A 25,541-nucleotide genomic window follows, 5' to 3' on the forward strand; every position below is an offset into this window, starting at 1 on the left:
AACCCTGAAACCCTGAACCCTGAAACCCTGAACCCTGAAACCCTGAACCCTGAAACCCTGAACCCTGAACCCTGAAACCCTGAACCCTGAACCCTAAAACCCTGAAGCCAGATTTAGTTAGTCTTGCCCAGTCGCCGTCACAAAGCGGCATTTTCATCCACGATACTAAATTGCAGTATAAGTTCAATGGTGGTTAACCACCACCTACATTCATTATGCAATTTGGATGTATCTGAATACTGATAGAGGCTATCAAATTGAAGGAAGGATGCAGCCTCGGATCGAGCCAGTATTAATTTCAAAGTTGGATAATTCAAACCATAGTAATAAAGTAGAAACAGTATAGGATATCAAATTTCTACCGGATGAGGATATAATTAAACAAACTCCAGACAAATATCAACTTTACAAACTTCTAAAACTCTCCTGCCGCTGATCTACCTACTCCCACCTAGCATTTGGATCCAGTAGCGTCTTCATCTCCTGTACAACATCGTACGGCGGGTCGTCCTTCGCCACAAACATGTTATTCTCGAGCAATGCCTCATGGAATGCGACAGTCGCAATCGCCCGCCTCTTCTTCAACCTCTTCGCGTAGTCGTCGAACACATCCTTCGGAATTGTCGCAAACAGATATTTGGGGTGCACACCAATCACCTGACCACCCTTCTGGCCGAAGCCAAATGAGGTCAAAGAGAAGGCCTTGATGCCAGCCGTTTGAACATTCTGGTTCAGGAACGTGATATGATCGTACTGTTCAAACCCGGGATCCAAATTATCTAGATTTCGGTTTCCTGGCACGAGCCCCGTGCTCATGATCTGCAGGCAGCCATTGAGCATCCAGGAACTTGCAGGACCTTTCGGGTGCCCGGTGACGCTCTTCTGGAATACACCGAGAGTGCGACTTCCTTTGGTACGTCCGAGATGAGAAAGCTGGTTTTGGATAATAGAGCACTCGTTCTTCTCGTTCAGGACAGTTGAGGTTCCGTGGAAAGAAGCCACGGTCACATCGTCGACACTAAGACCCCAGGTTGCCAACGCTCCCTTGATGGGTGCGATCTCAGGGTGGTTACGCCAAAAGTGATTTCCAAAGGAGGCAAGCATATCTTGTTCCTGCATCTGGAATTTGAGATCAATCTGCTTGACCATATATGCTCGATATTCAGATGCATTGAAATGATTATCTTTGGCCATAAGATGCAGAATCGTGTCCTCAAGGTTACTGAGCTCCACCTCTCTGAAGTTGGTGATTTGCTGTCGTCGTATATCAATCTGTCGTCGACGATATTCGATATCAAGAAGTGGCGATGGGAACCCAGCTGTCGATTCTCTTGCATTTGACAGGACCCCCTTCCCCGGAGCGGGAACAGAGCGGCCGACCTTGTCACTGGAGATGCCTGTGAAGGCGATGACACCATATATAGGCAGTCCCATCTCAATGGCAAGCTTTGCCGTGCAAGCTATATGCAGACCAGCGCCGTGGGATTCCATGAAACCTTTCCTTGAAGAGGCTGCAGGACGTGACATCTCCTTCGGGTCCCGACCAGCCTCACGCTCCGTCTCGGCATTGCTAGTTGCTTTCATGTTCGAAAACTCCAAAGACGTGTATTCTGAGAACTCGTCAACGCTACCAACGAAACACATCTTTGCCTTGCCAGCAAGAATGAGATCGTAGGCTGTGTCAAGTGATTCCACAGAAGTTGCGCAGGCTCCAACGGATGTCTTGTTTGGTCCACTTGATGAGAGCAAGAGCATGTTCACCCAAGCTCCAACTGTGTTCAAAAATGTCTCTTGCAAGATATCATTCTGCACAGGCTTGTCTTCCAACCGATCCCGGTACATCTTTTCTGAGGAGTTTGTACCACCCAAACCGCTTCCAAAGCAATTGCCAAGTTCGGAGACATGGATGTACTTGTAGATCTCGTAAGGATCCGTGATACCCGCTGAAAGAAGGCCTTCGACAGTTGTTACAAGTGTATATAAGGTGACCGGATCGACCTGGTTGATAATATCGTCTGAAATGCCATACGTCCGTGGATCCCATCCTGTAGGAATCTGTGCCGCGACAGTTTGTCTGAACTTCACGGCCTTGGGAACATGTATCACTGCCCCCTTTTTCATGACGACACTGTAAGAGTCAGACTCCACGCCGGGGAATATTTCCACCTTGTTTCCGTGTTCTCTCTTAAAGCTGAGTGCAGCATCCTTAGATGTTTCGAATGGTGCAAGATCTTCTTGGACGACAATCTCTTGAGCCATTTGCTTCTTTTCAGGATTGTACTTGTCGAAAAGAGTTGGCTCAATTAGTCGAATGCCCGTATGCTCGCGAATATATGACTCGTAACGCCTTTTCACGTCAAATTCTTCAACGGGCTCTTTTGTCTTGACATCGATCCATCCGGCTGGTTTATTACCAGAGGCCTTGGAATATTTGATGAGGCCCATGATCCAAGCCATTTCGGTGCATCCTTCGAGCGAGAGTTCATCATAGGCTTCCATTTCCCAGCGAGTACGAGAATTTCCGCACGGTCCTAGCTCTGAAAAGCCTACAATCACAACAGTGTGTTCAAGCGAGACCATGGAATCCAATTGGGAGCGCAGCGGCTGAATCTCTGTTTCATAGTTTGGCAAGGTCGGAAATCCAAGCTCGATCTTCGCACGTTTTTTAATGGCATCCTGTTCATTTTTGGCTGACTTTGTCGCTTTCAGATCAGATCCGTTGTCAAGCGCTAATTCCGCTGCAACAGCTCTTCGGATCTCGCTCAGGCTTTTGATGTTATCCTGGATAGCGTTCAACTCACTCGGGAAATCTGGTACCTTATCCATACCACCGCTGAAGTCGGCGTACAGGGGTTCTTCTTGAGAAAACTCGACCAAGGGACGACTCAATAAGGCGAGAATGCAGAGAGCCATTTCTGGTCGGGAGAATGTTCTCACGCCAAGTTTTTCGACGCCCTCGGCCACTGTATCGTTCTGATGCATCAGACCAGTGCCGCGAGTCCAACCGATTGAAGTACCACAGATGGAGAGATAATCGCTCCAATCTTCAGAATGCCATTTTGCGAACAGACTTTCGAGTGCCATCTTCGACTCAGAGTATAGACCATCACCACCAAAGACACCATGGTTGGGTGACAGGGGAAGTATAGCATGGGTGGGCCGGGTTCGGTAGCCTGCAGCCTCCTTATGTCTCTTGATAGCTCCGAGAAGTCGAATAGTATTTGTCAGCATGATACGCTGTGCTATCTCACTCTTGGAGTCAATCTCGTCTATTTGTCGCCCTGTAACAGAAATTGCGGCGAATGGGATGACAACATCAAGATCCCAACCGAGGCCTTGTTTCTGGTTGTAGATATAATCAACCAGAGATTCGACATCCTGCTGGCTACCTTGGTTAAATGGAACCAAAACCAGTTTGGATCCTTTAGAGCCGTGAGCCTGGTAGATCTTCTGATACTTGAGAGCTGTCTTGGATGAAAAGCTATTGGTCGTAACAATGACTTGTGCACCACCAGCGAGAAGGCCTTTCAGAAGCTCTTCACCGATGGAGTTCGTTCCGGCTCCAGTTAGGAGAATCGTTTTATTGGCGAGTGAGAGACCTGTGCTTGAGATTTGATCGATAGCTTTGTTGTACAATGCGGTCGTTGCGGAATCGAATGTCCATTCTTTGTCATTCTTGCGTTTAATATGTGGCAGACGAGTCGGTTCACCCAAATGCTCCTTTGATCCGGCTTCAGACCTCGGGTGTTCAGAGTATGTGATATTGCCCAGCTCGTCGATAGTTGTTCGAGGGCCAAGGAAATTCGTGGAGGTCTTGAAAACCGGAATAGATCCAATTGACTGCGCAACAGTATTGAGAAGGAGTTGGTAGAAGGCCTTTGATTTGTCATCATGACATTGCGTCAACAGGTATCTGATTGACTCCACTAACGGTGGGCTTGATTTGTTGGCCAGCCTGTAAGTAATATCATCAATTCCCTCTTTGTCGACTTTTAATGTTCCGCGACTGATATCGTAGAAAGTAGCTGTGAGGTCTTGCAAGGCCCAAGTCCAGTAAGAGGAGTACTCTCGAAGCTTCTTGGCATCAAAGACCGGAGTGATACCACTAGCATACGCCTCACCATGTTCAGCTACCCACAAATCTAACTGTTTCTGAAGAGCCGACATGGCGCTTTCCGATTGCTCTGCAGACTTGCCATCAGCATGGAGATCAACATCCAGAAATTGAGCGTAGACTTTGAGCTGCTGTTCTGCCAGCTGCTCTTGTCTCCGAACAACAGCATCTATGGCTTCCGGATTGACATGGACGGCAGACTGCTGCTGCTGTGGTGCTTCTTCCAGTGCCAATCCAGCGGCTTGCGCATACTCCTTAACTAATGAATCCAGATAAGCATTGACTTCCTTTGGATCCCCAAGTCGGTTTTTAGGAGGCGAGGGAATTGCAGACAGAAGCACGGAATCTTGGCGGCCAACTTGAAAGCCCCAACGATCCTCAAGATATTTTCTGACCCTTGTCATGCTAAAATCTCCCGGCATCGACGCAGCAATAAGACGTTGTACTAGGGTATTTGTCTGCTTGCCAAGTCGTCTTTGAGCATTTGCGCTGTTAAGGGTTTCTCCCAGCTCGGTCAAACTGAGTTCCTCGGATCTTTCAGGTAGGTTGCCGAATTCACTAAGGAGGTCTCCGACAATCTCATTCTCCAAAGTTGAGCGACCTAAAACATTCAAATCAGTTTTATGTTACTGAAGTTTCATTCGATGGATTTCATACCTCCAACGAGCGCTTTGATATTACTGCTGAGCGAAATATCCTTGGTGGACTTCTTCAACTTTTGAGCAATAATAGTAAGAACTATATCTTCTGACTTCACTGGGACATCCTCAGCCGTTGCAATCGATCTGGCACCAGCTCCACTCGGTGCGGGCGAGGGAGCAGATGGCGCGGGCGCGGTTGCAGCAGGCTCTGGCGACGGAGCTGGAGCAGTAGGTTTTGCGTCGGTTTTAGCAGGTGCTTGTTTTGGCACCTCCACTGCCTCTCCATTTGCATAGTAGATGTCACTCTCAGTCTGTTTGATGCTTAAAAGCTGCCTTTGGATTGACAGGGCAGTGTCATGGTCTTGATATTTCGTTTGGATGGTTTGTTTAGCCAGTCCAGTGAGTGTGTTCGATGGCCCAATCTCGACGAATCGCTCGATCTTTTCTTCCCCCAAGAGGGCATCTTGTGTATCAATCCTTCACCATCCAACTGTCAGCATATTGGCTTCGGGTGAACAAAATCAATGTACGAGGTCAACATGATCGAGCACATGACATGACAGCATCTTTGAAGTGGTGGGAAAGAATGGGAAGCTTACCATTGTACAGGATATGCGAACTGATGACTGTCAGGAAAGAATATCTATTAGCTCTTGCTCCTATATGTTTTCCATCCTTGCTGTAGTCGATGTTTACAGCTTATCGTGTAGAGATCGCCCAGCCCAGCATTTAGGGCTAACTGCCAAATTGGGAATACTTGGAAGAAGGGTAGAAGACTTACGCCAAGAGCTCCAATACCAATGTGTGAGTGCGCGCTCTCTCTTCGTCTGAAACCGAAGTCATCTTGAGAGCGAAAGTGTGTCTGAAAGCAAGGCTGCGGTGCCCTTTGCGTCCGATGGGTGAATGAAGGATTCAGTAGGGATCGATAGGAAAAGTGGTCTGGAAAAAGGAGTTGTGCTCGGGTATAAAGTACCTCATGTAGTGGTTATCAAAAAGAGATAGTAAATGTCATCCTAGAATGTATTCCGGGCAGGTCAGCAATCAGGCCTTGGGGAGCAACGGCGAGATCGCAAGATATCATCGGATAAGCATTGGTTTATCACAAAATCCGTCAGCATACAGTGCTATCAAAATTACGGGTTTCAGCTTAGATCTTGAGAATGCCCAGGATAGTTACATGCGTGATTGCGGGCTAAGCTTACGCACGGTTAATTCGACGTGCTTGGCCCCTGGGTCAGCGCAAGTTTGTTTACTGAGTACAGTCAGCTAATCTGGCCCCTAGTTACTAATGAACTACAGAGGAACAGCGTTTAAGTATTGTTCGCTGCTACCTAGTAAGGGCATCCTCTCGTATGTCACAGCACTAACATCACAGCACGACACATACATGTACGAGTTAAATACACTATTTAATTCAGCTAATTCGAGATTTAGTAAGCTAATACCGGATGCAGCCGCTGTATGAACTAGTAATACGTACTGAACTACTAAACAATCTGCGTATCTATAAAAGTAAGCATTCTAGATGCGCTTACTGGGGGCCAAGCTAGATTGTGCCTTAGTTACATGCTGAATAAGCCCTTAATTAGGGAAAGCGGTAACAATCCGTTATCTTAAACATACCTGCAGGGCCGATTCTGCGACCAGCGGGCCGAAACCATATCCTCCGAGACCTGGCGATCTTCGTTGGTGGTGTTGAGCCTATTTTGTCTCGGTACCGGCTGCTTGGGTACAATTACGAGGCTCAACCAATGAGGTGTAAGCGCCATGGCATGACTGTACTGAGACTGGAGTGGCATCGTAGTAAGCCAAATCCCATGTAATTGCGAACATCGGAACAATGGATATCAACGTTATTGCTTGCCTTGGACCCCATGTAAGCTTAGTAGGGCCCTGCACGACACCCAGCGCTCGCTGTGCACTGCCATTGTAAGGACAAGATAGGGCAGAGCTAGATTCGGTTGTGTAGTTGTACAGCATCAAAAACCCTGTGGCATGCTTGAAAACAGAGGAAATAGAAAACTCGTTTTCTCCATGATTTAGACCCATCCGCCTTCCTGTATCGCAAATCACACTCTACATAGTGTGCCAAACCACACCTTACTCCGTCCACATCCTCCTGGTCTCACGGTCTTGTTTCACAAGAATCACCTGTTGACCAACTCTCTCCGCGGGTATCAGCCGTAGGCACAAGCAGACCATCATGCGCCTCAAGTGCACCTCTCCCACCACGGAGACTCTGGCGGCTCTCCGAGCCAGCTATGACATTCTCACACCCCCCTCAGATCTCTCCGTGGCAGATTCACCGGCAGAATCGTCCGACGAGGACGAAGAGAACCCCATTTCTACCTTGGTTCTCCCACTAGAGGACTCCAGCATAATCCCGGCGGACCTCTATAATTTGGCATCCGTGATGAGGGATCGATTTTTTCAACATATCGGCACGACGGCGGCCAGTGATGAGCTGTTACCTCAGGAGTCACTGGTAGAGCTTATCACAGACTTTCTGGACTTCAAATCAAAGCTTTTGCTTAATTGGCCAGGTGCCGATAGAACATCCAGGCAGAGGCTTCTTCGAGCTTTGCTCGACCATCTGGAGAGAAATGTCCTTACAGATGACATCCACACCATTGCGGCGATATCGTCCGACGACCCCGAGCGACCTGCTAAAATCATTCGATCATACTACTCTGCGTGCCATGCATCAGGTCGCCCCATAGCCCAGCGCCAGTCTGCACTGCTGGATTCCGTTTCGAGTGGTGACTCCAAGTTGTACGCCGTGCTCGGTGGTCAAGGAATCACTACTGCTTATCTGGATGAGCTGCGCGAAATCCATACAATGTATCACAGTTTCTTGGTAGATTATGTCGAGACAATGGGGGAGTTCTTGAAAACCCTTGCATCCCAGCCAGATGTGTCTCGATATTACCCAGAAGGCCTGGATATCATCAACTGGCTGCGAAACCCGGAAGCAACACCAGATGTAAGCTACCTTGCTTCATCCCGAGTCAGCTTCCCTATTATTGGCATACTCCAGCTCGCGCAATATATGGTCAGCCTGAAGGTTTTGGGTCAAAATCCCTCAACTTTCAATCCCAGTCTTAGCGGCATAGCTGGCCACTCTCAGGGGTTGGTCGTTGCTGCAGTGATCGCTGGCGCTGTCGGCTGGTCGTCTTTCATCGACTTGAGTCGTACAGCCGTGGAGATACTGTTTTCGATTGGTGTTGTCAGCCAGCAGATCTATCCTGAGACATCACCAGACCCAAAGATAGTCTCCGATTCTATCTCCAATGATGAAGGCACCCCTTCCTCTATGCTCAGCATTCGTGGCATCTCCGAAGCTCAAGTCCAGGAGCACGTGGATGTGTCCAACAAATCTCTACCCGAAGATAGAAAGATTTCGATTGCTCTAGCAAATGGGCTACGTAATTTCGTGGTTGCTGGACCTGCCACATCCTTGTGTGGGCTGAACGCGCGTTTGAGGCGGTTTAAAGTGTCCGCAGAAGTCGACCAGAACCGAATCCCATCAAAGGAGCGAAAATCGACTCTCACGAACCACTTTCTCCCTATAAGTGTGCCTTTCCACACCAACTATCTACTTCCTGCACTTCCGATCTTGAGAAAGCGTCTCGGCCATATTTTTCTACCCAGTAACAGTCTGCAAATTCCGGTATACGACACAAACACTGGCGAAGACCTTAGCGCCTTGGGTAGTGAGAATCTACTTGATAGGCTAGTATACCTGATCACTGTCGCCCCTGTTCGCTGGCTCAAGGCTTCAACCTGTGAATCAGCGTCTCATATCGTTGACTTTGGTCCTGGAGGCAGTTCTGGTATTGGCGTCGTTACTAGCCACAACAAGCAAGGAACGGGTGTTCGTGTTATGATGGCTGGCGCTTTAGCTGGAAAATCCTCCGAAGTCGGTTACAAGGCCGAACTTTTCAGTTGGAACAAAGCTTCCATTGTGGATAGCAAGAATTGGGCAAGAAGATTTAGCCCAAGACTGATTCGGGCGACCGATGGGCAAATTCACCTCGAGACCAGAATGAGCAAGCTTTTACACATGCCACCCATCATGGTTGCTGGCATGACGCCAACTACTGTATCCTGGACATTTGTTTCAGCTACCATCAATGCTGGATATCACATTGAGTTAGCTGGCGGAGGCTACCGTGACGAAGCCATGTTGACAACAGCCTTGAACAACATCGTGGCTACGATTCCACCTGGACGAGGAGTTTGCATCAACGTCATATATGTCGACCCCCGTGCAGTAGCATGGCAGATCCCACTTCTGGAGAAGCTCCATGCGGAAGGAATACCAATTGATGGTTTGACCATTGGCGCTGGAGTGCCTTCACTCGAGATTTCCCAAAGCTATATCAACGACCTTGGATTGAAATATATTGCATTCAAACCTGGTTCGGTCAAGTCAATCAAGCAGGTTATTAGCATTGCTAAAGCCAATCCCACCTTCCCCGTCATTTTGCAGTGGACTGGCGGCCGAGCCGGAGGCCATCACTCTTTCGAAGACTTCCACACGCCGATTTTGGAAGTCTATGGCCAGATCCGCGATTGCGAAAATATTATTCTCGTCGCTGGTAGTGGCTTTGGCTCAGCTGAGGATGCTTATCCATACTTCACTGGAGCATGGTCCAAGGCTTTCGGTTATCCCCCCATGCCCTTTGATGGTGTGTTACTTGGAAGTCGCATGATGACGGCAAAGGAAGCCTCCACCAGTGTGGGGTCCAAGAAGAAGATCGTTGAGACTGACGGTCTTCCTGATGGCCAATGGGAGAAAACATTCAAAGGCGCAGCTGGAGGTGTGATTACTGTCATCTCAGAGATGGGAGAGCCAATGCACGTTCTAGCAACTCGCGGTATGAGGTTCTGGGCTGAAATGGACACTATCTTCAAGATGCCCAAGGATCAGATGGTTGCTACGCTACAGAAGAGAAGCAGCTACATCATCAAAAAGCTCAACGACGACTTCCAAAAAGTTTGGTTCGGCAAGAACACGGCTGAGGAAGCTGTGCTACTGAAGGAGATGACTTATCACGAAGTAGTTGCCCGAATGGTCGAGCTGATGTATATCAGTGCAAGGGGTGTATGGATCGATAAGTCATTGAAGACCCTTACAGGTGACTTCATTCGTCGCGTTGAGGAAAGATTCGCAACGAGCAGCGGCAGTGGATTCGTTCTTTCGGATTATGCCGACCTCGATGCTCCTCAAGTGGTGCTGGACACCCTTGTCAAAACCTACCCCGATATCAGTGATGATATCATTACTCCTTTGGATGTTCAGTTCTTCTTGTCGCTCTGTCTGCGTCCAGGCAAGAAACCAGTTCCTTTTGTTCCGGTCCTCGATGAAAACTTGTTATTCTATTTCAAGAAAGATTCGCTGTGGCAGTCTGAGAACCTTTGGGCGGTTGTTGGTAATGATGCAGATCGTACACAAATCTTGCACGGACCGGTAGCAGCTCAACATTCGAAGACCTACGACGAACCTGTCCAGGACATCCTCGACGGCATCAAGAATGGGCTGGTTTCTTCATTGCTCAAAGAAGCTTACAATGGAGAGATCAGGAATCTTCCCGTTCAGAAGGCTCCATTGGAAATAACGCCCCAAGCTCATTGGTCTGACTCCGAACGCAATGTGTCTATCACCGAGTCTTCAGAGTCAGTCGTCTACGCAATCTCTTCGGCGCGTGATGATTTACCCTCGCCAAGTTCGTGGTATAGAATGATCGCAGGTGACCAATACACATGGCGTTATGCGCTCCTCAGTTCAGAAACTGTCATTTCCGGCAACAAGCGGTTACCAAACCCTATTCGCAAAATCTGCACGCCTTCCGGTGACCTTCGTGTAACTGTTGAAAACCATACCGAGCCATCGAAAATGGTTATCACCATCCAAGCTGCATCAGATACGGAGAACCCCGATACTGTTGTGAAGATCAGGTTGCAGGGATCCCGCATAGTTGCTGATTGCATATTGAGTCCAACAACTACTCATGTATCGCCAACCTTGCGATTGGCGTTCTCATACCACCCGGATGCGGTGTACGCGCCGATACGGGAGAACTCAGATGGCTTACTCGATGAGGTTTCAGAATTCTACAGAAAACTTTGGTTTGGCGATGAGCAACTCGACTTTGATGCGCAGCCTACCCAAGATTTCTCGGGAGAAACAATGACCATTACTCGGGAGGCAATCAGCTCTTTTCTCCAAGCCACCGGCAGTAGTTGCGAGACATACCGTAGCCGCGCAAATCAGGAACTGCCTGCACCTTTGGACTTTGGCATTGTTATTGCTTGGAAAGCTCTCCTGAAACCAATCTTTTTGAGAAAGATTGGTGGCAATATTCTCAAGCTTGTACATCTCTCCAACAAGTTCAAGCGTGTGGATGGAGCAGCTTCTTTAAGCGCTGGCGACAAAGTGTCGACTTCTTCCCGCATCACAGCGGTTCGCATTCAGGATGCAGGAAAAGTGGTTGAGGTACTTGCGGTCATTACCAAGGATGGAAGTCCTGTGATGGAAGTTGTCTCGCAATTCATGTATCGCGGAAAATACACTGACTTCGAAACAACTTTTGAACGAAAAGTTGAAGTCCCGATGCAGGTCCATTTGGGTTCACGAAAGGACGTCGCAATCCTCAAATCCAAGCCTTGGTTCCAATTAACCAACCCCGACTCCGAATTGTTGGACAGGACCTTCATTTTCCGTCTCGAAACTACGCAAGTGAAGTCTACCGCTACTGCTGGCACCGTTTTGGTGGTTGGCACTGTTTCTGAGAAGCACGCTACAGATGGTGAACGCTCAGTAGCTTCAATCAACTATACTACTGCGCTCTCCTCCGTCAATCCCATTTTGCGCTATCTCAACACGCATGGTAGCGGAGTCGAAGGTCCTGTTTTGCTCGAAAATGCAATTCCAGTTCATGGTGCCAGTGGAATTCCACTCAAGAGGCCGATGTCTAGCGCTGCTTATGCAAAGGTCTCCGGGGATTACAATCCTATCCACGTGTCGAACACCTTTGCATTGCTCGCCAACTTACCAGGCTCGATTGTTCATGGCATGCATACAAGCTCTGCCATTGGATCATTGCTTGAAACTTGGACTGCCAAAGGTCGCGTGGGCGCAGTGCGCAGTTTTGAAGCTTCTTTTGTCGGTATGGTTCTTCCGGATGATCTGATAGATGTCGAGTTTTGGCATACGGCTATGATGAAGGGCCGCAAAGTGATCAAGATTACAGCCAAGAAGACAGACAGTGGTGAGATGGTGTTGAAGGGCGAAGCCGAGGTGGAGGAACAGAGATCTGTCTACCTGTTCACCGGCCAGGGTTCACAGGAACCCAACATGGGCATGGACCTTTATGCAAGCAGCCCAATTGCTCGATCTGTGTGGGATATTGCCGATAAGTTTTACTTGAAGACTTATGGTTCGTTATCCTTTCCTGTATACGTTACCCAGTTATTAATTCTTTTTCTAGGTTTTGAGATCACAAAGATCGTCAGAGACAATCCCAAGGAGATGACTATTCATTTTGGAGGGGTCAATGGCAGACGTATTCGCCAGAACTACCTTTCATTGACTCTGCAAACTACTGGTGATGACGGTCAGCCAATCTTGGAGAAAGTCTTCAAGGACATCAACGAGGACTCGGAGTCCTACACTTTCAAGTCGCCCAAGGGTCTTCTCCATGCAACGCAGTTCACGCAAGCGGCTATTACCCTGGTAGAACTCGCACGGTACAAGGACATGGAAGCCCGAGGTCTTATTTCGGAGAATTACAACTTTGCGGGCCACTCCCTTGGAGAGTATCCAGCCCTAGCATCATTCGCACAAATAATGTCGATTGAGCAGTTAGTCGCAATTTGTTTCTACCGTGGTATGGCGATGCAAGTTGCCGTCAAACGTGACGAGCAAGGCGCTTCAGACTACTCCTTGTGTGCTGTCAACCCGAGTCGAGTTTCAAAGACTTTCAACGAAAAGATGTTGCGCTTCATTACCAAGACCATTTCGCAACAAACTGGGTGGCTTCTGGAGATTGTGAATTTCAACATCTCAAACAGACAATATGTCTGTGCAGGAGAACTCATAGCACTCGATTGTCTTACGAAACTACTTGACCGCATCGCAAAGGGCCTGAATGTCGACTGGATCAATCGACCTGGAAGTGGATTAGATGGTAAGACTGTGTTCTTATCAACTGTCCGTTCCATCATACAAGAGGCACAAGCAAAGAAAACACGCGTCGAATTGAAACGAGGTACGGGTATTACACCTCTGGAAGGCATTGACGTGCCATTCCACTCGACTCTCCTTCGTCCAGGTGTTGCCACATTCCGTGACTTTTTGACGTCAAAGATTGATCCGTCAAATATCGATGCGAAAAAGCTCGTTAATAAATGGGTCCCTAATCTCACAGGGAAGCCATTTAGGAATGACCGGAAGTATTTTGAATATGTCTACAATCTTACAGGGTCTGTGCCTCTTCAGAAGCTGTTGGGAGAATGGAGGGAATAGATTTGGTTGTGTAGATTATTAGATAATGCATATAGATTGAAACAAGGTTCATTTATTCTTTGATTACTTCATTCTCCTTTGTAACTATCGCGAATCCTTCAAATATTGAACAAACTTGGATGAAAAGGTCGAGAACTCCGCATCCCTCTGGGGCTCGCGTGATGCACATGATGCAAATACATTAGGATATGTGCCTGAGGCTTTTATCTCCTGGATTTCAGAATCTGCAGCACACTGCTTTGTTGCCTTAGGCAGTGCTGTAGACTGCTTATCACGTGCAAATTCATTCACATGCTTATAATCTCGGCCCGTAAATATTCCGAATGCTCATTTTCCTCATCCCAAATCTCAACATGTGCCACGTACCAATCTATCAGAGCTTACGAACATGCCCCCATACAAACTGCGCCACGCTCACGTACATACTATGCTAAGGGATCGGCACGGATACACGGATAACGGATATATCCGCGATATCCGTCAAAAATGCGGATACGGATAGACATTAGGCGGATACGGATACGGATACGGATAAATCAATCTTGATTAGTCATATCCGTGGGATATCCGTGGATATCCTTTTACTATAAATTAAAATTACTCATAAAGCACATAAATGAAGATAGTTGCTCATAATGAGCAACTAAGTTTACGCAGTAGTTTACGCAGTAGTTTTTCGAAGAACGTAGTGGTCCAGCATTCGTAGCTCAGCTTCTGAGCCGCTGTATCGAGTGACCGGATCCGCGCAAGGGATATTGGTGGTAGATATAGACTTAATATTCGCTCCCCCTTACCTATCGATGTGGTCACAAATTGGTCTCGGTTGTGGATTTCTATTGCCTGCACCTTACCTATCGCACTTGGTCCAAAAGTGGACCTTGCATATGCATTGCCCTTGCGTTCTGTTCCAGTGTTCCTTTCTCGGCTTTGATTCGTCATTGGTTGGATCCCAATGATTGGTTGAACTGCTTGAAAATAAGCTAGAATAAGTAGTAATTCCGATGTTCAGGATCTCGAGCGATGTAAAATTACTTCCTTCTACAGTATAGAGAATGAGAAGTCCGTAATATATAAGACGGCGAAAGGCCGAAATTTATATGGATCAAAAACATTGTCGTTTCCAAAGAAATATGGACTCAAGTTCTGAATCTCAGAATACACCACGCCCACCAAGAGCGAAGCGTCTTGATTATCATGCGCTGAATACCGGCACAGATAGTGATGGTGACTCTGACGAAGGCTCACGATCCCGTTCACGGCGTCGCCTTGAAGTGAGTGAGACAAGTACCACCATTTCGGATGACATTATATTCCCTGATGAATCGGCGTCCGCAGTACTAGCAAGCGATGCTGACAGGGATCCATCGCTTTCGCCAGTCATTCAAAGAAAGCCCATACAACCAAAGGCATGGGTCTGGCAGCACTTCCATACTACCGAGCTAGAAACCACATATATCTACAAGGCAACTAACAAGGAACGCCCGGACAAGCTAATTGTCTGCAGTCGCTGCTCGTGGTCTACTACGGAGGCAGTTCTTCAAGGGTCATCGGAAAATCTGAGCACACATCTCTCATCAAGGCACGGGATACGGAAGTCTGGCGCACCCGCTCCTACAGCTTCAAGCGATATCACGACATTTCTCAATAGGCCTAGTAGGTCAGTTGCAGAGCGACTAGAGGACAACATATTGCAGTGGATAGTTGAAGAATCAGAACCTTTTACGAGCGTGGATGCTCCGTCATTTAAACGAATATTCCATGATCTGCCAGGCATCGAATTACCTCTCAAATCCGCAAGCACGGTAAAGCGCCGGCTCGTTGCAAGGCTCGCAGAGAGTCGAGAAAATCTTAAGCGTGAATTAGAATCAACCTGTGTCACCATCGGATTGTCGCTTGATGTATGGACCAGCAAAAATAATCTCTCCATCCTTGGTGACGTGGGACATTGGCTGACACCGGAATTCGTTTATAAGGAACGTGTTCTGGAGTTCAAAGAGCTAGATGGACCTCATAGTGGAGAGAACATGGCAATGGTTGTCGGCGACCTTCTGGACGAGCTTAACCTCAACTCCAAAGTGTTAACGATAACAGGAGACAATGCGTCAAACAACGAGGCTATGATTTCCGAATTATACGAAAACCTACTGACAAAAGTCTCCACTGCTGAGGATCCATCTGGCAATAATGAGCGACGGGTAATGCGGTTCGAGGGATCATCGAGCTACATTAGATGCATCGCGCATGTACTCAATCTGATAGTAGGCGACATCCTGCATTGAAGGCAGGAGATATCCAAAGCGCAAATCGTGCCTGTGATGATCTCAGAGCCAATAAGGACCTTGATCCTGACCTGTCTCCTCTGGCTAGATTACGCATAATTGTCCTTTGGATAGACCGAAGTTCGCAACGACGTAACCGATGGAGGAAGCTATGCCATGTGAGGAGCTTCCCGAGAAAATAATTCCATACGATGTAGGCACACGGTGGAACTCAACATATCAGATGTTGAAGGAAAGTCTGGAATCGCGCAAACAGATCCAGCGTTTCATGGTAGTTGAAGCCATGGGTATTCCATTGTTCACAGCGAAAGATTGGGATCAACTTCGACAATTGAAGGATATACTCGCGAAATTTGACGAGTTTACGCGGCTTGTCTCGAAATCTGGGCCTCAGCTGAGTCTGTCGATAGCCTTGTACTATGAGCTAGAAGAGCTCTTCCAAGATGCGAAGAATCGCGACGGACTATTCAAAGACACTGACCTTAATCTCGTAAGAGCTGTTGAGGCAGGATTAAAAAAGTACGAAAAGTACTTTGGATTCGTTGACGAAATCGATGTTTACTATATCGCAATGATTTTGGACCCTCGATTTAAGTGCGAACTCTTGAAACAGGAGCTTAAGAGTAAAGCGGACGCCTCTTTCCTCATCTCTCAAATGAGAGAGCTTCTCCATAAGCTCTATCTCCAGGAGCACAATCTGACGCCGCAGCAATCCTTTGCTCAACTTTCGGACCATCGCACCACCTCGACAGAATTGCGCCTGTTACGAAAAATACAGGCGCAGTCAAGGTATGTGTCCGACATCGATCGGTACTTTGACGATGCTGTCATTAGTGTCGCAAATACTGATGGTAACGAAAACTGGCTGTTTGAGTGGTGGAACACTCATAAAGAGGAATATCCCCAAATGGCGAGAGCTGCTCGCGATTTCCTCCCCCTCCCCGCTTCTGAAGTTGCCTGTGAGCGGTTGTTCAGCCAGGGAAGAGACTTGCTTGGATTGCGACGACACAGAATGAGTGGGGAGACTATGAGGCTTTTGACGCTGCTAAAGAGCTCATATATGTCGGAATAGTCCGTTTGTATTTTTTTTGTGTTCTTTTTATAAAAGTTAATAATTATTGTGTCCCTGCTTTAATTATTTTTTATCCATTTTTTTATTTTTTATGTCTTATTTTTATTTAGATGCTTGTTCCATATTTCGTACTTGTTTCATATTTCGTATTTAATTACAACTTAGAATAGTAAATTTTAATTCTGGTCATCCAGATAAGACAGTCCATCAGAGCAATCGTAGAATCGGGCACTAAATATGGAAACCGTATCAATAACAACAGCTTATTTGCTTGCATGTAAGCTCATACCGGCTCAGTTGCAGTGCAATGTGACCTGGGTTAATACTTATGGATGGCCCTGATCGATCTTAAGGATTATACGACAGTCTTATACACTAGTAACTTCCAAAACAAAGAGTTTTACCCAGTTGCACGGTATATACCATATTAGTGATGGTGTATAACTTTATTAGGAATGGCGAGAATATCCGTGGATATCCATGGATATCGCGGATACGGATACGGAAAAAGCCCATTTCTTACGGATACGGATACGGATACGGATACGGATACGGATACGGGTTCATAACTGTATGTTGCCTGGATACGGATACGCATACGGATAACGAAAAATCCTTGTCCGTAACTTACTGTCTCCGTAGTTGACGGGCTGATAATCAAACCACTTGACAGGCGCAATCAAGCTCATGTACGGGCCAGATAGTGGGTCAATTGGCGATCCAGTAATTGTAACACGCTAGGCCAGTAAGCAAGCCCTACACGAAGAATGTTAGACTACACACTCTGATTGGCTATATAAACCTTTATTGATTGTATAAAACATTCAATTTTTAGACTGCAGCGAGGGCAGACGTTTGACGAGGACTTGTTATCTTTAGAAACAGACGTTCTGGAACAATAACGGTAACAGCTTCTGATGAGATCTAATTGGCCCGATAAGCTTAGTCAGAACTCTTACAGTGGTTTAAGTAACTTTCGCTCCAAGCTCCGTATTCAACTTTAACTTTAACTTAATACTAATAGATAGGCTGACTAACTTGCTAATCATGCCGTTTCAGACTATCAGTGAACTATATTCTATCAGCAATTGACCTATGACTGTTCCTGTCATGTAGAACGTGTCTAATGCGCTCCCTTGGGGGCCAAGGGGCGAATCTCTTAGTATGCATTAGTGTAGATTAATATCTAGGGCTGGATATTAGTCAGACTTGCACTTACTAACATAGTTGGATACTAAGATTTTCATTATTTGCGAATGATGGTAGGGAATGATTGCTTGGTGTGGGCGTTGCCTGTCTGAATGCGCAGCTGCTATACAAAGAGGAAAGCCGTCGGGGAGTTACAGAGAAGATAATCGCAAGCATCCTAAAGGCTAAGTGGGCGGGATCACTAAGGTGGCGACGTTTTTGGACTAGCTGAAAGAATCGGAGACACCACACCACTCCGATTCCGACGGAGACATGGCTGCTGTACAAGGGGGTAATAATTAATAAATATAGAGCTTGCGTCGGTATTTTTCTTTTAGAAAGTTTATTGCTGAAACTATTTTCTCATCAGTGCCTAGGTAGTCGACACACAGACTGCTGGATCTGAATTTCACACGTTATCCTACACAGCGCCGAAATGCCGGAGTCCAACACCTCGATCGATGTCGAGGGCTCTCTGAGCAATGAGCCCAAGCGGCTGGAAGAAGGAGTTGTAGACAGCGAGAAAACTGAGGAAGATGTAGTAGCTCCAGCTGCTCCTCCAGCGGCGCCCGCTGGCCCGCAGCCTCTGCCTGCCATTCAGTTGTGGACAATTGTTGCTGCGGTTTCGCTGGCTGGTTTCATCTACTCCATGGACGTGGCCATTATTACGACTGTGAGTACTCTTGGTTTCTAGAAGTGGAAAATGCATGCGACTAACTGCTCGAAAGGCTATTCCCGCCATTACCACGCATTTCAAGACTATCAAGGATATCGGTTGGTACGGAAGTGCGTACCTGATTACCTTGTAAGGTCCACTCTCTAAACATTAGGGCATTTCGGCAAGCTAACAGGTGGTGGTCAGATGTTCCTGTGCACCCATCATGGGCAAGATTCTACAAAACTACTATTCGAAGGTACCGTAACCCTGGAGTCATCACACCAGATAAATCGAGCTAATCCGTACTTTCAGTACGTCTTCTTCGTATTTGTCGTTGTCTTCGAGGTCGGCTCCCTTGTCTGCGCATTGGCACCAACGTCAACTGCATTCATCATCGGCCGAGCTATTGCTGGTATCGGTGGTGCCGGTCTGTTCAACGGTGGATTGGCCATCGTCGCTGCTTCCTCCACCAAAGAGCAACGTCCTGGTAAGACCTACAGATTAAACGATACAGGCGTGAGTAATCGACTAATTCATTGCAACTTAACAGGTCTCGTTGCTCTCGTGTACGCATTTTCCCTACTTGGATCAGTCATCGGCCCCATCATCGGAGGAGTGTTCACGGAGGAGGTTACCTGGAGATGGTGTATGTCCAATCGACATACCTACTATAGAGAGTTGCAACTAAGATTCATGCAGGCTTCTACATCAACCTCCCTCTTGGTGGTGTCACACTCGGCGCCATCATGCTCATCCGCGTCCCCGACATCCGCGACAAAACCAAATTCGCCAAAACCTTCCTTGGAGCCATGAACCGCCTTGACCCTGTCGGATTCGGCCTCTTTGCGCCAACGTGCATTATGCTTTTGATGGCTCTGCAGTGGGGTGGTACTACATATGCCTGGGGCTCATCCACCATCATTGGCCTCTTCGTCGGATTCGGCGTCACCCTCATTGTCTTTTGCGTTTGGGAACGACGACGCGGAGATTCGGCTATGATTCCCGGATCTATTATGAGCCAGAGCGTTGTTTGGTCTTCGTGCGTTATCAACATGACTCAGTTCGCCTCTCTCTGGATCTTTTCGTACTACTTGCCTGTATGGTTCCAGACTGTCAGGGGCTTCTCTCCAATCACCAGCGGTGCCTACTACATGGCCACTGCCGCACCGATTATTGTCATTACGATGACCACTGGATTTATCGGTAAGCCTAACGACTCCATTCCCTTTTGACACAAATCGCTAATACGCATGCTCTGTTTAGCCAAGAAACCAAACACCTCTCTGTTCATGCTAGTCGGAAACTCGATCGCAGCCGTCGGTGCAGGTCTAATCACCACCTTCACCCCAACCTCTTCGACCGGAGTCTGGGTTGGCTACCAGGTCCTATCCGGTTTCGGCCGTGGTATCACCCAACAACAACCCATTCTCGCCGTGCAGCAGAGTCTTGAGCCCACCAAGATCCCCGTCGGTGTCGCCATGGTTCTCTTCGGACAATTCTTTGGCGGAGGTGTATTCCTTGCCCTCGCAGACACAGATCTCTCCAGCTCTTTGTTGGCTGCACTTCCCGTCGATGCTCCCGGCGCCAATGTCACCGCGATCATTGACGCGGGTGCATCCGGTGTGCGAGATGTTGTCACTGCTGAGCAGCTCCCTGGTGTCATTCAGGCTTATAACAGGGCCATTGACAACACCTTTGTAAGTCTGCTATTCCCCGTTGACCGGAAGTTTGGGTTACTAACAGCTCATACAGTATTTGGGTACCGCTACATCTGCCTTCGCTGCCATAGTCGCTCTGTACATGTGCTTTGAGCATTTCAGAGCTTCCAAGCGCACTAAGCAGGCCGAGAGTGAATAGGCGCGTTCAGGTTCGAATAGGTTCGAGTTTCTTTGACAAGACACAGATCGGATACACCGAAGCAGACTGACTTATATATGTAAGCCGGAGTTAGTAAGCCGCATTTTTTTAATAACGATGTTACTCTTTTTTTTGTTGATGTAAAATTAAATACCAGACAGATAGAGAGCATAGCAAGAACAGATAGATTGCATTTCGTTATATTGATATTCATACCCTCCTTCCTTGTATGCTTAGTTTTCTGTGATTCAGGCTTTCCAGCTGCCAATAGACATAGAACGGAAGCCTTGAAGCTTTCATTCCTGTATCAAATCCAAATATCCAACCGTTTCATGGCGTTGAGTTCGATTTGAAGCAGTAACGAGTTTCACGCGGCAAGACTTGCTGTGTTCTGCTTCTTTTGTCGTCGTTTTTCCGTCGGAGGGTTGATTTCTGGGCTGTGAGCACGTGTTGGAGGGCTTCGGATTTTTGGAATGTTGTCTCGCTGTGTGTCTGGTGGTTTCTGGCTGCTGCCGAGAATGCCTTTGCGCGTCTTTAGGACGTTTGTAAGAGAGTGACCCTGGTTTTCGATTCTCTCGTCCCTTCTTGGGATATCCGTTTCTTGGGCCTCATTATTTCCAAATTCGTTCCAGTTCTTGTTTGCCGGAATGTTGATCTTCATGTTCTGTCTTCCGGCAGCGCGCTCTGCTTTCCCGTTTGAACTTGGTGCAAACTCATTCTTTCCGAGAGAATTCTTAGCATCCTCGTTCTGCTGCCATTCCAGCCAGGATGGTTTTCGGTCACATTCGACATGGTGCAGATACTGGTTCACTCTTTCAACTCCAGAAGCATTCGAGTCATACCGTTTCATTCGCGGTCTTCCTTGTGATGCCATATTGGTAGATTTTGGTGGCATCCCCTCAATCCGTATTTGGATTAGGGCTTCAAAATTACCATATCTCGTAATAATCAAAACGTATGGTACGCTGATACAGTAGCGGCTGAGAAAAGCGGCCTCTCTTTCAGCCTTCAAGAAGTAACCGCTTTGGGCAAGCCACGATACCTACGTACTTCTAATCTTCTAAAGTTCTAATCAGTGCTGCACAGTCAGATGGTACTAGCGTAGTACAGATTGTACGCAGTAATAAATGCCCGACGGCCCACAGCCCCCGTTTAAGCTTTACAGAGCCACAAAACGAGGTGATCAGCATACTAAGCTCTTGTAAAGAATAATTCGCCCCATACACAAACATCCTAACGGCCATGTTCTCTCCGAAGCTGTTGTAATCGCCATACCGCTGTTCGCTGTACTTTACAATACGAATAATACCGGCTAGTACTCTGAGTACACAATGTGTTCGATAGATAAACACCCCGTCATACTAGCATGATGTTAAAGTCCCAGCCGAGCCATTTTTCGTCCACCGCCTTTTGTCAGCGGCCATTTGAAGCGGAATTCGAACAGAACAGAACGGCCTTCGTGACGGCCTATTCCACACCACACCACAATGGCGGCGCTGTCTGATTTTTCGCGCGTGAACGACATCGTCTTCGTCCGGTCTCCCGCCAGTGAGGACCGGACACTTTCGGCTGAAGGATCGCTTTCTTCGCGGTCTAGCAAGACGACTCTGGCTGGTGGTGGTGCTACGCCGGAGACGATATTGTTGCTCTCCTGGGGCGATGCGGCTGCTCGTCACATTGAGAAGTATACCAGCATGTACACTAAACTGTACCCCGGAGCCAAGATCATTCTTGTCCGGGGCGGCGTGGCAGATTTCTTGTATCGCTCGGATCAGGCTCAGCGCAAACTGGTCGAGCCGGCGGTCAAGATGTTGAGTGAATCGGCTGATGAAAGTACTCTGCTTGTACATGTCATGTCGAACGCCGGGTCAAAGACATGGTCCACAATCAACAGGTTGTACCGAGAATCCACTGGGCGCCCCCTCTCCAACGCCGTGACGATTATGGACAGCGCCCCCGGCCGCTGGCGGTTTAGGCAGACATGGACAGCTTTGTCGCGGAGTTTGCCGCGTGCGTTTTTACCTAGGATGGCTCTGAGCTTTGTTTTTGGCATGATTTTGTCCGTGATTCAACTCAAAGACTTCCTGACCCCAGGCCTCGATATATTAGATGCGGTGAGGGAGCAGATGAACGACGCTACAGCAGCAGGGAAGGGCGCACGGAGATGCTACATTTATTCTGATGCAGACGACATCATTGGAACGGGAGACGTGGAGGAGCATGCGAAGGAAGCTCAGCAGAAGGGTTGGGCAGTGGAACTCGTCAAGTTCCAGGGCAGCACACACGTTGGACATTACAAACAAAACCCGGAAAGATACCTAGAGTCGATTCAGAAGACATGGTTTGGAAGATGGAACAAATGAGGTCGCATTGTACTTCAAGCGGGCGTTTGATTCTAGATGGATGAATATTGAATTTGATGTCTAGCAGCGGATATTGATGATTGGTTTTTTGGTCAGGCTGCAAATATCATGATATTTGGTTATTTACACCGTAAACATTGTCTTTTTTGTGCCTTATAGAGCTAGCGGCTATTGTAGAACATACTTTCAATTGAAGCGTACTTATTAAATAAGGGAGACACTCTTTAAGCCACACGTAGTCTAACAATCCAGGCCTTAGTACGGCACTCTACATCGTTCTGATCGTTTAAACACTGTTCTAACTTAAATAACGTCAGAAAGAGAGCAATTGCTGACAAATAATAGTTCTATGTAGCTGGGAAGATATTCAAGATTATAGAAATGCAGCACACATCTTGAAGCTATTCGCAACAAGATCCCATCGATACTCGACTCTCTCCTTAGAAGCAAAGCACACTGTCACCAGGCTTTGCAATGGCGCCTGGCATCCCAAATCCAAGGGTGTTAAGAGACTTCTTAGCGCTGTCAATCATGGGCGGTGGGCCGCACAAAAAGACTTTCGTCGTCGGCGAAGCTGCCGCAAATCGCTCCTTCATCATCTCCTTGGTCACATATCCAGTGCCGCCGTTCCATTCCTTGGGCGTCTGCTCAAGCACATAGTAAATCTTGAAGTTTCCGTGGTATTTGCGTGCGAAGGCGTCTAGCTCTTTGCGCAGCAAGATGTCGGTCTCTGTTCGGTTTGCGTAAATAAGGCTGACCTCGGTCATGTCGCGCGGGTTCTCGCAAATGGCGCGAATCAGCTGGTACATGGGTGTGATACCGGTGCCACCTGCGACCATGCCAATCTTTTGCGCCATTCCGGGGACGTAGCGGATGCCTCCCTTGGGTCCACGGAACTCGACCAGGTCGCCGATCTCAAGCTGTCGCAGGTAACCGTTTGTCAATTCGCCGGCGGGATAGCACTTGATGACCAATTCGAGAACACCGCGGTCGGAGTTGTTAGATGTCGGTGTATAAGAACGGCTGACAAGCTTGCCGTTGACCGAGCCTCGAATAGAGACGTGCTGACCGATGGGCAGACCGACAATCATATCACTGCTTGGGAGAGCAAAGACAAAGCGGTAGGAGTCGGCGGATAGAAGCTCCTTCTTGATGAGAGGTAGCTTCTGGAAAACGTTGGGATCCAGCCAACCTCGTCCATTCAACAAGTTCCGTACCGGCAGCCTCGGGATCTTTTTGTGGGCCTTGTATGAGCTGTAATACTGCAAAATATACCCGAGGCGTTGGAGAGCTAGACCCATTGTGAGCGAAAAGGCAGCAGTCGCGACAAGGACACCTTCAGTGAAGCCGAATCCAACGCGCTTGACGGCGCCAGCCGACTTCAGCCATTCTGTTGCAAAGTTCACTGCGTTGGGCAGGTTAGGCAGCGCGGTAATGTCGAATCTCTTTGTGTACCACCAGGCACCGAGTGCAGAGCCCAGACCAAGAGACAAGGTAACGATTGCGCGCGAAGACCCGCGAGGCTTCTCCTTCACTGGGAGTGGTGCTGGAGTCGTTTGGATCAAACGTGCTGTCTGGGACCTCTTCTGCTTCCGAGTTTCATCTTTCTTGAGTGTGCCAACGTGGAGACTTCTCGTGATATCCCATGCATCTTCCGAATGTCCTGCTGCGTCGAATTGCTCACTACCATCAAGTCCACCGATCTCAACTAGGATGTCGTCTCCGCCAGGATGATCGCGAATGTACTTTGTGACATCATACACTAAAACGACGTGTCAGCGATTTATTTCAACTGTGCTCTCGAGAACAGAGAAATCTAACCTTCGCCGTGGACTATGATCCACAAGTCGTTTTCGGCATTGTGAGCAGCCACTTCATCGGCCGTGAATTCTTTGATTGCAGCCATGATGATGGAGGATCAAAGCATGCTATACTGGCATGTGTAAGTTTTGAGCGTGAAAACAAAGGACATAGATATTTTTTGTTGACCAGCACCTTCGATCACACAAAACACGGCCCAGGACCCAATATGACCTGGACTGGAAACTAGGGCCCTGACTCACCTAGCGACCTGAACAGCTGAGCTGATACTTTCGGGACCGCTTTTGTTCTCGAGTCAGGGGCTGAGCCATCCGTCAGCATGCAATTAGTAATGCAACAGCTGTAAGCTTAAATTGTATAGCTGCAAGCTAGTAATATTCCGATATTATCATGAGTAATAAGCGGTAACATATACCAGTATACATTACTAGCATAGAAGATAACAACACGAATACTAACCAGTAGCTGTACGGATAGCCCCCATGGATCCTTCGGGACTATCCGTAGCGATAAGCCTGGGCAGCCGGCTCCCGGGCCCTGGCCCCGCTCGTGGGTGCAACTTAGCGTGCATTAGGGTAAGGGTATTATCTAAAGCTGCTTATGTCAGATTGTCAATACGAACTAGTAAGATAGAAAGAACTTAGCACTAGGAAGTACATGTTTCACTGATTAAGCTTGTTAGATTTAAAAAACTATTCTCGACTAGATCGCTAACGCTACTGCTAACCACTAATAGCTATGATCTTGCAAATCGATCTAATTAAGCTTTTTAGATTTAAAAAACAGACTAATGCACACTAAGATTCACCCGCAATTCTTCGCCCCTCGGACCTCAAGCCAGGGGGATACGACCTCGCGGCCCCTAGATCGCTCAACACGCTCAGGCTAGTAGTCGCGCTAGTATGGTGCCAGATACGATCTAGAAGCTCTGGTGGAGTAACTACTAAGCTTACTCACCTAGCGCTGACCGGCTGCACAGCTATACCTATATAGTATAACCTGGAGATCTTTGCACTAC

At 47.7% G+C, this 25,541-nt stretch overlaps 7 protein-coding genes across 7 annotated transcripts; 5 read left to right on the forward strand and 2 right to left on the reverse strand.

Moving 5' to 3' along the window:
* Positions 1 to 276: 276 nt before the first annotated feature.
* V1513DRAFT_454331 (3-oxoacyl-synthase) lies at positions 277 to 4,942 on the reverse strand. The gene is made up of 2 exons (XM_066899369.1): positions 4,772 to 4,942; positions 277 to 4,715 (listed from the first exon to the last, which is right to left on the reverse strand). The coding sequence occupies exon 2, from the start codon at positions 4,534 to 4,536 to the stop codon at positions 442 to 444; it is 4,095 nt and encodes a 1,364-aa protein (XP_066750598.1). The 5' UTR covers positions 4,537 to 4,715; positions 4,772 to 4,942; the 3' UTR covers positions 277 to 441.
* Positions 4,943 to 7,168: 2,226 nt separating this feature from the next.
* Positions 7,169 to 13,285, forward strand: V1513DRAFT_386076 (acyl transferase domain-containing protein; the record flags this gene model as incomplete). Its single annotated transcript, XM_066895231.1, has 2 exons — positions 7,169 to 12,197; positions 12,249 to 13,285. The coding sequence occupies 2 exons, from the start codon at positions 7,169 to 7,171 to the stop codon at positions 13,283 to 13,285; spliced, it is 6,066 nt and encodes a 2,021-aa protein (XP_066750599.1).
* Positions 13,286 to 14,415: 1,130 nt separating this feature from the next.
* Positions 14,416 to 15,564, forward strand: V1513DRAFT_386091 (uncharacterized protein; the record flags this gene model as incomplete). The annotated part of the gene is made up of 1 exon (XM_066895232.1): positions 14,416 to 15,564. The coding sequence occupies one exon, from the start codon at positions 14,416 to 14,418 to the stop codon at positions 15,562 to 15,564; it is 1,149 nt and encodes a 382-aa protein (XP_066750600.1).
* Positions 15,565 to 15,582: 18 nt separating this feature from the next.
* V1513DRAFT_454337 (uncharacterized protein) lies at positions 15,583 to 16,152 on the forward strand. The gene is made up of 2 exons (XM_066899370.1): positions 15,583 to 15,975; positions 16,046 to 16,152. The coding sequence occupies exons 1-2, from the start codon at positions 15,704 to 15,706 to the stop codon at positions 16,056 to 16,058; spliced, it is 285 nt and encodes a 94-aa protein (XP_066750601.1). The 5' UTR covers positions 15,583 to 15,703; the 3' UTR covers positions 16,059 to 16,152.
* A 2,108-nt stretch (positions 16,153 to 18,260) lies between these two features.
* V1513DRAFT_461074 (major facilitator superfamily domain-containing protein) lies at positions 18,261 to 20,339 on the forward strand (the record flags this gene model as incomplete). The annotated part of the gene is made up of 8 exons (XM_066899881.1): positions 18,261 to 18,497; positions 18,553 to 18,629; positions 18,687 to 18,738; positions 18,795 to 18,969; positions 19,033 to 19,128; positions 19,182 to 19,685; positions 19,746 to 20,179; positions 20,235 to 20,339. The coding sequence occupies 8 exons, from the start codon at positions 18,261 to 18,263 to the stop codon at positions 20,337 to 20,339; spliced, it is 1,680 nt and encodes a 559-aa protein (XP_066750602.1).
* Positions 20,340 to 21,439: 1,100 nt separating this feature from the next.
* On the forward strand, positions 21,440 to 22,910 carry V1513DRAFT_454345 (uncharacterized protein). Its single transcript, XM_066899371.1, has one exon. It carries the CDS (start codon positions 21,827 to 21,829, stop codon positions 22,700 to 22,702), a length of 876 nt encoding a protein of 291 aa, XP_066750603.1. The 5' UTR covers positions 21,440 to 21,826; the 3' UTR covers positions 22,703 to 22,910.
* On the reverse strand, positions 22,839 to 25,008 carry V1513DRAFT_454346 (uncharacterized protein). Its single transcript, XM_066899372.1, has 3 exons — positions 24,698 to 25,008; positions 24,524 to 24,635; positions 22,839 to 24,464 (listed from the first exon to the last, which is right to left on the reverse strand). Exons 2-3 carry the CDS (start codon positions 24,606 to 24,608, stop codon positions 23,143 to 23,145), a joined length of 1,407 nt encoding a protein of 468 aa, XP_066750604.1. The 5' UTR covers positions 24,609 to 24,635; positions 24,698 to 25,008; the 3' UTR covers positions 22,839 to 23,142.
* Positions 25,009 to 25,541: the final 533 nt, after the last annotated feature.

This window comes from Lipomyces chichibuensis (genome assembly GCF_038497645.1).
Source record: "Lipomyces chichibuensis strain CBS 12929 unplaced genomic scaffold V1513scaffold_72, whole genome shotgun sequence".
NCBI classification, from domain to species: domain Eukaryota; kingdom Fungi; phylum Ascomycota; class Lipomycetes; order Lipomycetales; family Lipomycetaceae; genus Lipomyces; species Lipomyces chichibuensis.